We start from the raw sequence: 12,099 nt of genomic DNA, 5'->3' as shown, positions 1-12,099 counted from the left end.
TGCGAAATCGCATGCGAAATCGCGGCAAAAATCTTTGCTTTTGTCAGCGGTGGAATCCCAGCGATTCGCACCGCACTAGTGGAAACGGGCCCTTATATCCTTCACCATGAGCTGTCACCTGTAATAGTATGGCTATCCTTCTTCCCACATACAGAAGGTAGATCGTGCCTACTGTGCTCAGTATGTATGGGGCTTTCTCTCTGAAGGCTTCTGGAGTGAAGAAAAGCTCCTTTGACAGGTAAAACATTTGACATATATCGTATTTTCACTCTATATTTAGTATGCCTGGCAGAAGTTCAGCTTTAAATATAATCCTGTATTGAAAGTGCTAACATTTCTAAAAGGATAAAAGGAAAAAAAATACTCGAGAAGAAATTTGTATCACAAATAAAACATTTTATTGTGAATTTATTTTACTGGTTCCCAACTGTTTTAAAGAAACACACACACACTCTCTCTCTGTAACACACATGCGCACACAAACACTCAACTATATACACAAAAACAATACAGTGAAAACGGTGGCTAACAGGATGGCTGCACAAACATACCTATTGATAATACTGTACATGCAAAATTACATCATATGTCTAGCCCTGAGTTGGTTTTCTCATCTGCGAACACGAGTGCTCTGAGTTGTGATATATATCTAAATATTTTATATACATTCTTCAGATTGCATTTTCAAAGAATATTTTCTGTGCAGTCTCCGGACTGACTAATGTCTATTTTACTACGTCTCTCTTCAGACAAAGTCTTGCTTTAAAAATCTATTTCATTAAAGTCATCTGAATATCCAGATGCCTGAAGTGTCCCAGAATCATCTGCATCTGTAACAAAATTATGGTAAAATTATTCATTAACACATTTGCATTTGTGAGGAAACAGAAAAAAAACAACGCTAGGAATGTTAATAAGGAATAGTTAAAATCCCTAGATAGACGATCCATTTTGAACAAAGTAGTTTCCTAAAAAGGTCAACCTTTGAAGTGCCATTGGATTAGGTACAGGATAGCAATAGGATAGCAATAACATTTGTAAGTTATACCTGTTCAAAAAGGTATGTTCTTAAAAACTAATCAGTTGTAAAAAATCTATTTTTCCAGTTTTCTGACTTGTCCATATGAATTCAGTCAGGACTTAACTAGAGAAACAGACTACTTGCTTTGCAGCTTCAAAAATAATACAGTTCTCTTTTAGGAGAAGGGTTGTACCTTGCCTGAAAAGGCTGAAATAATATACTTTCCATGAGGGCTGGATTTCTAGAAAGGCCACAAAGGTCCGGGCCTTGGGTGGCTGAAGCCCAAGGGGGTACCTGAACATGAAAGAAGGGTTGCTACATATGCAAGAGGAGGCTGATAAAAGGGAGCAACACATGAAAAGGGGAAACTCATACCCAAGGTGGCTGTTCATGAAAGAGAGGGGCTGCTGTACATGGCTGATATACCTGGAGGAGGAGTCTGCACATAGAATGGTGGTGGGGGGAGGGGCTCTGATGCAGGTGAAAGAGGAGCACAACATACATGGCCTAGGGGCACCAAAAGTAAAAATCCAGCCTGCAGGAGGTGTGAAACTCATGTTCAAAGTCTGTTTAAACTTAGTTACACACAGTATTTTTAATACGTTTTATTAATATTTCAGAGCAGGGAAGAACAGAGTTCTACAATGTATTTTTAACCTCCTGGGCGTTGCCACGGCGGCAGCCCCAGGACCGCCTATCGGCGTCAAGTCCTGGGGTTGCAGTTTGCAGGAGATCGCGTGCAGGCTGCGCGCGCATCTCCTGCTCGGGGGGCGGAGCTCCGCCCCGCCTTCAGTCTCCGGAGACTGTTAGATGGCGAAACCGCCGTCTTTACAGTTAGTACAGCGCTGCGATCAGCAGCAGCGCTGTACTGGGGACAGCTGTGTGACAGCTGTCCCCCTGTGGGACAAGAGAGCGATCTTCTCTCATAGGCAGAAGCCTATGACAGCCGATCGCCATGATTGGCCTGCTGGGGGGAGGGAGAGGTTTGGGTGGCACAAAAAAAAATAATAGAAAAATAAAAGAATAAATATTAAAAAATAAATAAATAACTGAGGGGCAAAGGGGGGGAGAATCTCTCGTGTGCTCTGTTGTGTGGCCCTGCAGCTTGGACTTAAAGCTGCAGTGGCCATTTTATTAAAAAATTGCCTGGTCTTTAGGGGGGTTTACCACTGTGGTCCTCAAGTGGTTAATATGGCCCATTCACATTATGCATGTTGTTTTACTTTTCATGACTATGTACACTGTGGCCCATATGCAGTTCACTTTTTCCTCCTGAGTTTTCTCCTAGAAGATAATTTTTCATCTTTCATTTAAAATAACTTTTTATCACTCTGCAATGAAAAAAGTACCAAAATGTGGATGAAAAATTACTGCAAAAATTATTGAGTATTTGCTTGCTGGTGGTTGAAAAGGCATTTTATTATAAGTTGTGAAAATATCACCTAGGAGAAAACTCAGTTGTAAAAGTGAATTGCATACGGGCCCGTATATTTAACCTACCATATTGCGTTTTTACTTCTGTTCTATGGGACGTTTCACATCCCTACACACTGCTGTATGCCCTTTTGAGGATCGCATGCTCAATGCAGTATGATCTGCATTTAAGTGGGTTTAATGCACACATTTAAGGTAAAGTACAGAAACCCCCAAACAATGTATGCCAGATGCAAAAGAAAATGAGAAGTTGTAGAATTTTTGTCTACTATAAAAACGCACCATAAAACTGCATAGAACCACACACATCCATTGATAACGACATGCATAACAAAAGGACAGCAATAGTCACCTTGTGCAGCACACATACTGGAAAGAGACCCAAACTAAGAAAACATTTTTGTTCAATACCTCGAGGTGTACTAGTGTTAATTACATTTAAATAATCACACATTCTAACATTGTGTAAAGACGAGATGACTGTCACCCGAGCTAACTGTTTTCAGTCAATCAGACATGTCCTTGCATGATATTCAACAATAACTGGTGCACAGGCCTTTTTAAAAGCCGAGATCACCTCACCTCAGGGATGAATTCCCTGAGGGAAGGCTGGTTGAAATAATCAATTTACTTACAATATATGAACAACCACCACTCAAAGATCTCTATGCAAAAATATTTTATTGGTAGAAAATATGTGACCTCCATCCCACTATAAAACATGAACCCCTAAAAACAAGATGAGGGCATCAATCTTAGGAGTACTCCTGGATCACTCATGCCTGCACTCTCACCGCATTCACAACCAGATCTAGGTCGCCCGACCCTTTTTACTGTGTGTATGTAGCAACCTGCTATAAAGCACCATAGTGCAAGTCCATCATCTCCACAGGAAAATTTGTGATACAGTTTCAGTTCTTTCAAACGGACTCCCAATTGTCAAGTAGCAACAGTCTCTGCACTTCCGATGCAATCAGCTCTTTACTGTGGCTTATAGTTTAACAGCGTGAGCCATCTCTTTAAACAAGTTTAGACAGCATTGGCACCAAAAAGTCTCTAAAACTTCTGCCGGTTAAACCACTTGATGATCACATAGGAATCAACTCCTGATCTTACTGGCTCTGTAAAAACACAGCGGCGTCCCGCGGGTGCCAAGTACCTGTGTGTCAGATCAGTTCGCTCACCGCTGCCCACTTCACCTATTGAGCGTTTGCCATGCTTCATGCATTTACTCCAGGCCGTTCCTCCAGCCCATCATCCCCAAGCCTTGCCCACATACGTTACGCCAACTATCACGTGCGCTTCCTCAGTGTGATGCTGCGATGGTGGCTTGATAGGACGGGTCTACCTCCCTTTCAATCAATATACCAAGCCTCGTTCTGGGCTTTCCCTCATAGCTATGCGTTCCAGCATTCTTTGTTTTTACTCTCTGGGTGCCGTAACACACTCACTTTGCTGTGATTTTATCAGTCCAGTATTTCCACACCTTCAGATGTCCTTACATGTATATTTTTTTACACTGCTACTAGCAATTTTCATATTTTTTTAAATGCTTATAATTTCCAATTAAGATTTCAACAGCTATGAGCTTCAACAGCTATGAGCTAACATAAACTAACTGCAATGTCCTGGATTGTCTCCAAGAGGGTAGGTTAAGCTACATAAAGTTAATTTCTTTCATGCCAGAAATGGTATTCCTCTTAATCTGGACATGTATCAAACAGTTTTATTGCTATAACTGTACCAAACTGCTTTAACATAACCTAAACACCTCTCATTCTCATAAGCCACCATTCACACTTATGCCCAGATCTTTCTCCTCTTCCATTATGTAACATGGGAAAAGATCTTTTCAATTATGCAACACAGCACAGACCGGGGGGAGTGGCTACAGAAGCCTATTCTCCATCATGTCTCTTTTTGAGGACCAACACTGATAACAGCAGACCAACCATACCCAAAATAAGGGCTACACCCACCGCAATGGGGTATAGGTCCCACCCACTCTTAATACTCTTTCAAATAATGAATCAGGTTCAACTCGGTGTTTAAACCATTTGGTAATAATGTCCCCAGATTATAAATCCATCTGTTTTCAATTTGATACAGACGGTTTTCATGATCTCCCTCCTTGTAGAGAGGAATTCTACTACTTAGCAACCCATCCAGTGCAAGGTTTTTGTTTGTTTTGTTACCTGTTTTTCTAAGCGTAGAGAGGAGCCGGCACCATCAGAAGTAATGTATTGCTCTTTTATTTCATCAAGGCATAACAGCAATTCAATGCGACGTTTCGAGGCGTACGCCTCTTTATCAAGCTTGCTGCATGTTAAATACACAGTAATACACATCCATATATATAGTACTGCCCATCAGCAGTGGCCAATCAATTCAAAACTTCCTAAACCAATCAGTCACATCCTCAATCCTGCGGACCTGATGGGGAACTAAAAACGCTCACCTGCTGATGTGGACGCCTCCTTTGTGTCCCTCCCATCCACAAACATCCAATGTCCGCCGCCTCTGCCCCCTTCTCCCGTCCTATCCGGCTGTCACACCACGCCGGCCGCGCATGCGGATAAGCTAGGGGACCATGCCGGATGACGCCATGACGACAACGCGGAAGCGCAGGCGTCCAGACGGGAGACGTGATGACGTCAGCGGCCTCAGCCGCTGTCTGTCATCTGTTGGAGGGTTTGTGGATGGGAGGGACACAAAGGAGGCGTCCACATCAGCAGGTGAGCGTTTTTAGTTCCCCATCAGGTCCGCAGGATTGAGGATGTGACTGATTGGTTTAGGAAGTTTTGAATTGATTGGCCACTGCTGATGGGCAGTACTATATATATGGATGTGTATTACTGTGTATTTAACATGCAGCAAGCTTGATAAAGAGGCGTACGCCTCGAAACGTCGCATTGAATTGCTGTTATGCCTTGATGAAATAAAAGAGCAATACATTACTTCTGATGGTGCCGGCTCCTCTCTACGCTTGCAAGATTGATCCGGAGTGCTGCTGGATCCGGGCCTGGGCACATCGTTCAAGTGGCAATCTGTTGGATGCTCCACAATACCTTTACTACTGATGTTACCTGTTTTTCTATAAATATTGTAAACTTGTCTATATATAGCCTGTAAAGCACAAAATGACTCATGGGACTGTCTCTACACTTGCTTTACACTGTAAAGGCAGAAAGCAACCACTAGCTATCACCAGTGTTACACTGTGTTACAAAATGAAGTCTATTGATAAGGGCTGTCGTGCACACAGGGGCAGCCACGTGTGCAATTGGGAACCGTATGATTTATAATGTGATGTCTTCCTTTATTTTATTTTTTTCTTTTTGTGTTTTATGTTATGCCAACATTTTGTTGTACATGATGGTTTATGCTGACGACACTGCGCGTTGTTGGCTGCACAAATCTATTTGCTGTTTAAATAACAAATGTGGAATTGTCTGAACTTTCCTTAAGCTTGCTTGTTGAAACATTAGAGGCTTAAGCGACAAAGGGAATTGTCTGAACTGCTCTTTTTTGTTGTGAAAATTTTTCTTAAATAATGAATCTTTAAAAAACAAAAGTCTTTTGACTCACACTGGCAAAGATGTTACGTTCGGAAATTACATCACATGGTGGGCAGGGTAAGTGGGTAGAATAATGCTCTCAGCAGTCACTTGGCCAAAGTGATCCCCAGGACGGATCGTTGGCCTAGTGGTCAAGAGGGGTCGTAGCTGCTGTACACACACTGGATTCTTGGCAGAGGCGGTCGTTATCAGCTGGGTCGGCTGAGTTTCATCTAATGTGTGTACAGAGCTTTAGCTGACAAAACAGTGACAAACCAACACTTGACACAACAGTCTTACCTTGGCAAGGTCCAATCTGAAAGGACACATCATCAAGTGCAATATCACTTCGTATAGAAATACCACGTATGGCTTCAAATACAATCTGTTAAAGTGAGAAGAAAATTATTGCTAATATTATTATGTACTTTACATGTTCTATGAAGCATCAAATGACTCACAATCCTCATAAAAATGATCTGATTAAGGAATTCAGCTGGGTACTTTATAGTGCAAATAAAACTGGATAGCTATTCAAAAGGTCTTTATTACGACAGTTACATTACACAGAATCATATTAAAACAAATGGAAATGAATGAGTCATTAAAATCAATTAAAGAGTTGTTTTACTGGTGTGATTACTATTATGCATTTACAAAGCACTGATATTTTTCTCAGCACTTTACAGAACTTTGAACAATTCATATTACTAACTGTCCTTAAGAGGAGCTCAAATGTAATAAACTTAACATCAGCCATTGACTAATGCCAATATTAGAAAGAAGCTAATATACAGTGGCGATTGCAAGTGTCTTAAACAATGGTATATTTGTATATGAATGTGACTTAAAAATTATTTGATGATGAAACTTAGTTAAAGGAATGACCCCCCCCACACACACACACACACACACCTAAAAAAAAAATAATAATAATGGAATGATCATATGCAAGCAAATCATTATATAAAAGAATGGTTAGAGATGACTGAAGTGAATGTTTTTAAATAGCCAGTTCCAAGTCCGGACCTTAATTTAATTGAAATGCTGTGAAAAGGCCTCAAGGGTTTGGTTCATGTAACCCTACAAACAGGACTGATAAACAGTTACCACAAACAGTTGCAGTTACTGTATGCTGCACAAAGGGGTCACACCAAATATAGAATGCACAAATTACTTTCTTTGGAATTAATTTTTTTCCAATAAATACATAACCGAACATAAATCAGATGATGTTTTATATTTATATAATAATAAAGAGTATTTAAAGGGTTCACAAACTGTAGCTGCTAGTATGTTTCTGGAATATGGGATGAAATCCACACAATCACAGCAAGAACATACAAATTCCATGCAGTTAATGTCTTGGACATTCAAACCTTGGACTATAAGTTCTGGAGCGTAAAGAGTGCAAACTACATATCCCCCATTTTGCCCGTTTAGTAGTTAAAGTGTTCTAGGATCAGCATAGGCCTTTATTGCTGAAATAATCTAGTGCCGTTATAAAAAAAACAGCAGCTAGTGACATCCCATTCATCCAAGATATAATATGAAGGGAGATAAATTAAACATTTTTGGGGGGTGACTTTTATGTTACATGACGAATTTCACCGGCAATAGTTGGCCAAAATAAGAAGCTTCATAACTTCATATGCACAAATTCTATGATAGCAATTGAATGTCATTAAGGTGATTTCTTCAGAGGCAGGGCTTCTTAGCGCGCAGGGTAGCGCATGAGTACAACACTGCTATAGCAGCAATGCTATAGTCCGCGTACAGCTAATCCGAATTACTTCTCTCTTCGAGTTGCTATGACTCGGAGGGGGAATAGTAATTAGCACAGCCTGGAATTTGTGTTATTAGGAAGTGAGGCAGCCATAGTTTGTTTTGGGCTTCTCCACAGTACAATGCTATGGCCTCGATTCATTAAGCATTACTGCATTTGGTAATGCTGAAAACAGCCGCCTTTACCGAGCACTTTGGAAAATGTCAATTCATAAAGGCTGTTACCGCATGAAAAACTGAAGTTACCGAGCAGTGAGGTAAATTACCGACTTGTGCGGTAAATCAGAATCAGAATAATTTATTTCACCAAGTACAAACAGGGGGTTGTACCTAGAATTGGTTTTGGCTCATACAGGTTCTGGAAGGATGGGGGGATAATGTCCAAAAGCCATGAGCAGAAGCTGCCATACCACAGCACCACCAGTTGCACTTGGCAATCATCTGTATCCCTAAAGAACCATCGGGGGAGGGGGGGCAGAGGGAGGCAAAGGCTCAGCAGTCATGACCCAGTTTTCCATGAAAGAGAGCAGCAGTGATGGTATAATACAAATACCTCAGCAAATGTCAGTAAATGTCAATTCATAAAGACTAGATCGTGTGGTAAAAGCCTGAAATTTTACCGCCACCTCTGGTGTGGCGAAATAAGTGCAGAGACTGTGGGATACTGTGGGAAGCCAGCATGACTCAGACAAGCAGAGAGTGATAAGCTATGACTGACAAGAGCAGAAGTTAATAGAAACAGCCCCTGTGTCCTGCAAGCCGGGATGATACATTTTGATAGGACCCGAAGCCTTCTCTGGCAGGTGTTAGCTTTTCTACCCCCAGACAGTGAGCAGAGAGATCACGGAACAAAAGAGGTTTCCCCTGCCGCCCTTCGGCAGTTTAACCTCTTAGGTTCCTGTTTGAAGATGCGGAGTAGCTAGTGGGGAAATCACCTAAGCAGGGCATGTGTAATGTCTCCTGGAAGTTCATCTAAGCTGTGGCAAATAAATAAAATGTTAAAAAAAGACTAATAGATAGATTCAAAGCGAGCAGAGGCAGTGTTACAAACAGTATAGCAAAACATGTACATCTAAAGCGATGTCGGATGCCTCTTACTATTGTAATGCCCTCACTGCACTGAGTTTTTGTCTGTTGAAGCCGGTAAATTACTGAAATTCTACTGCACCTGTGAACATTTTTATGAATTAGCACACAAAAGTCTAAAATACCGAATGCGTGATTTACAGAGCACTTTACACATACCGCACTGTGCTCTATGATTCGAGGCTTATGTGTCTTTTTCTCTAACACCTCCCCCCCACCAACACCACCACCCCACTCGTGTGTAGGTGAGATGTAAGTATTACTTTTTTCTTCTTTTAGATTCACATAATATAACAGTTATAATGGTCTTTGAAATGATTTAAAACTTACCCAGTGCTGCTTGTTACTTTCATATTCTATCTGTGCTGAAAGCCAACTGATACTCTGTTCCCCTCTTCTACTCCATAGAAGTGTATCCTTATACCTGCCAGTGTCTTCTCTCAAGTAGACATTAAGCAGCCCAGTACCAGCACCATACATATGGTAAAAAAATGTTAAGCACTGCTTTCCATGGATAGCTCGGAGTGACTTAGAAATAAGTCTTGATTTCTGTCCATAGACCATGTTGGTGGCTTCAATGTACATGTAGTACCCTTAAATAGATTAAAAGAAAACAAATATTACATACTAAAACTGATAGTTTGGCTTTCCTGGCAGTGTGGTGCCAGCAATATATCTTACAATGTAACTGTACAGTTTTACCAAATTTATGTTGTGTAAAGCCCTACCAAAACAATGTATTCAAATTATTTTCAATCTGTACAACTACACAAAGATTATACAATCGGGTTTCAATTTGCATGACACATTTTATTTCTTTTTTTGCAGTAAGTATATGGCACAGACATTCACTCAGGTGATAGGAAAAAAATGCTGCTGGGTTTCAATAAATTATATTTTAGAGCCAGTTAATCAGTTCATACTTCAGCAACAGTATATCTATGCCCCTGGATCTTTGATCCAGGGGCATAGATATACGTACTGCACCATGATCGCCTATCTCGTGTGTTTCTTTTGCCTCCCATTAGGACACTGATTGGTGAGTGGGAACAGGTGTCCCCAGTGCCGATCAAAGTGCCTGTATTGAATGATCACCGGCATCAGCGAGATGCCGGTGGTAATTCTGAAAGTGAAAGTAATAAAACGTCCTGTGTACTGTGAATAGTGTGGGGATATCTAGTGGCCCAGAGTAATTAAAATAAAACACTTGTAAAAAGCATTTAAAAGAATACATACATAGATAACTTAGGGAATCAACTTTTTAATATGTTTGTCATGTGGGTATATTACTGTTATTTTTGCAAATAAGGGCTTGCAATTAATGATGTTGTATAAACAAATACAAAACGGAAAAATACACCTTTATTATCAAATAAAATATTGTCGCCATATATTGTACTTGGGACATAATTTAAACATTGTAATAACTGGGACAAATGGCCAAATAAAATGTTTGGGTTTTATCCACAGTCACATGTTTAATTTTAAAACTATAATGGCTGAAAACTAAGGAAATGTTTTAATTGTTTTTTTTTTTTATTTTACCCATTAAAATGCCTACAGAATAAAATAATTCTTAGCAAAAAGTACTACCCATAGAGAGCCCAATTTGTGGCGAAAAAAAAGCAATGTGTAGATTTAGGTGTGAAAAGAAGTGATAACGTTATTGGCAAATGAATGGGAGGAGCGCTGTAAACTCTTGATATGCAGAGAATTTACTGACAGTATAACTCCAATAATTACCCATTCAAATCAGCAGTCACTGGTAACAAAGAAAAACAAAAAAAGAGGACAGGGCCTCTATAGACAGTAGGAGACCAGTTAGTTGTTTAAAAATAATTACACAAAAGACAGAGCAAACAGTCACAGAAGACTTCACAGCGGATAAGGGAGATAAGACACCTGGACAGTGAAGAATAAGAAAACTGGGGAGGCGAGTATCTACTTTTCTCCCTAGAGATACATTTTAGAATTTATTTGGAGGGACACTTCAAAATAAGAAGCACATTCATAGCATGTAGAAAGTATACCATATGTCATGCGAACCTGTTTTTGTTGAAGTAAGATGTAGGTTTATTTTAAACAGGGTTAGTTGATTACCTATATTTACAGCACCTTTCAGTTTGATCAGCTGTTAGATTTGCAAGGTCCAGATCTGTGAACACTTGTTTAGTACATGATTTTTACCAGTATAACCTACAGATCTAAAAAATGGATCATAGATATGGTTCCTCATGAGTTTGGTCCATGCAAGCAACACTGATGTCATGTCATCAGGTAGGTTCCTATTTTCTTCTTGTAGGCCACCTGGTGTCATGTACTGATGACGGAGGTGTCTTATGGGCAGGACGTTATTAGGAACCCCTCTGGGCTGGGTAGATGGTTGTAACTCTCATGAGAAAGCTAATCCTCCCCCAACTTGGTGCTGCAATGTAAACTGGGAGTACTTACCACTGAGGTTGAATAGTGAAGAATACAAATGGGCATCTAAGATTATAACCACTAATGTACAGATTGCAACGTATTGTTGGCTCTAGTCCAGATTTTTAAAAGCTGGCAATATGCCGAACAATCTTGATTGTACAATTCTATTAAATCTCACTACACAGTTGTATAACAGCTGAACTTTCCCTAAAAGAGATTGCTGAGGTAGACTCCCATACTTCATAGTCATGGTAAGTTTAAACATGTCTGTACAATCAATACTGTATAATCATGTATGGCCAAGATAAGAAATTGTTTCAAAGTACCTTGCATCCTCATTTCCTAAGTTATACAATTAGCAACAAAACTCAAATAGCCTTTCCAATGATAGGTTTCTCTTTGAGATAAGCAAGAGATCATCAAGACTGAAAACTGTTTCTTGTATCATTAATTTTGTCCCAAGGATTAAGGATTTCCAACCATAACAATACTGTGGAACTCACCTACCCCAGTAGTGTGATCTCCTTTTGGTCCAGTGTAAGATGTAGGCGTCCCCCCTCGTATCCTGTGCCAAATACCTCTTCTTTGCCATTCCTGGTGAAATCCACAGTCATCTCTTTCAAAGTTACACTTCCCGGGCAGCTCAGGCATCCTTGCTGCAATAAGCCAAAGCAAAGAAACCACAAGTGAAGTCACAAGCGAAGACACAAAACCATTTCTGAACAACGGGACATAGGCCTCTTTGTTGTGAGTGTTTCTCCATATGACTTACTGGAATTGACAGAGAAGAAT

The 12,099-nt window shown here is 40.2% G+C and overlaps 1 protein-coding gene across 2 annotated transcripts in view; it reads right to left on the bottom strand.

Annotated features, from left to right (window-relative positions):
- Positions 1-410: 410 nt before the first annotated feature.
- MAMDC2 (MAM domain containing 2) overlaps positions 411-12,099 on the bottom strand; it is a 96,920-nt gene continuing 85,231 nt past the window's right edge. The window contains exons 11-14 of one of the 2 annotated variants that reach the window (XM_068271408.1): positions 11,811-11,963; positions 9,214-9,476; positions 6,313-6,397; positions 411-830 (exon numbers count right to left, since the gene is read on the bottom strand). In XM_068271408.1, the coding sequence (XP_068127509.1) occupies positions 763-830; positions 6,313-6,397; positions 9,214-9,476; positions 11,811-11,963 (569 nt within the window). In that variant the 3' untranslated portion in view covers positions 411-762. Of the gene's footprint in view, positions 831-6,312; positions 6,398-9,213; positions 9,477-11,810; positions 11,964-12,099 lie in introns of those variants that run through there. The other variant, XM_068271409.1, reaches the window with a different exon arrangement.

This window comes from Hyperolius riggenbachi, chromosome 1 (genome assembly GCF_040937935.1).
Source record: "Hyperolius riggenbachi isolate aHypRig1 chromosome 1, aHypRig1.pri, whole genome shotgun sequence".
Taxonomy (NCBI): domain Eukaryota; kingdom Metazoa; phylum Chordata; class Amphibia; order Anura; family Hyperoliidae; genus Hyperolius; species Hyperolius riggenbachi.
This window is presented reverse-complemented; position numbering and strand designations above follow the sequence as displayed.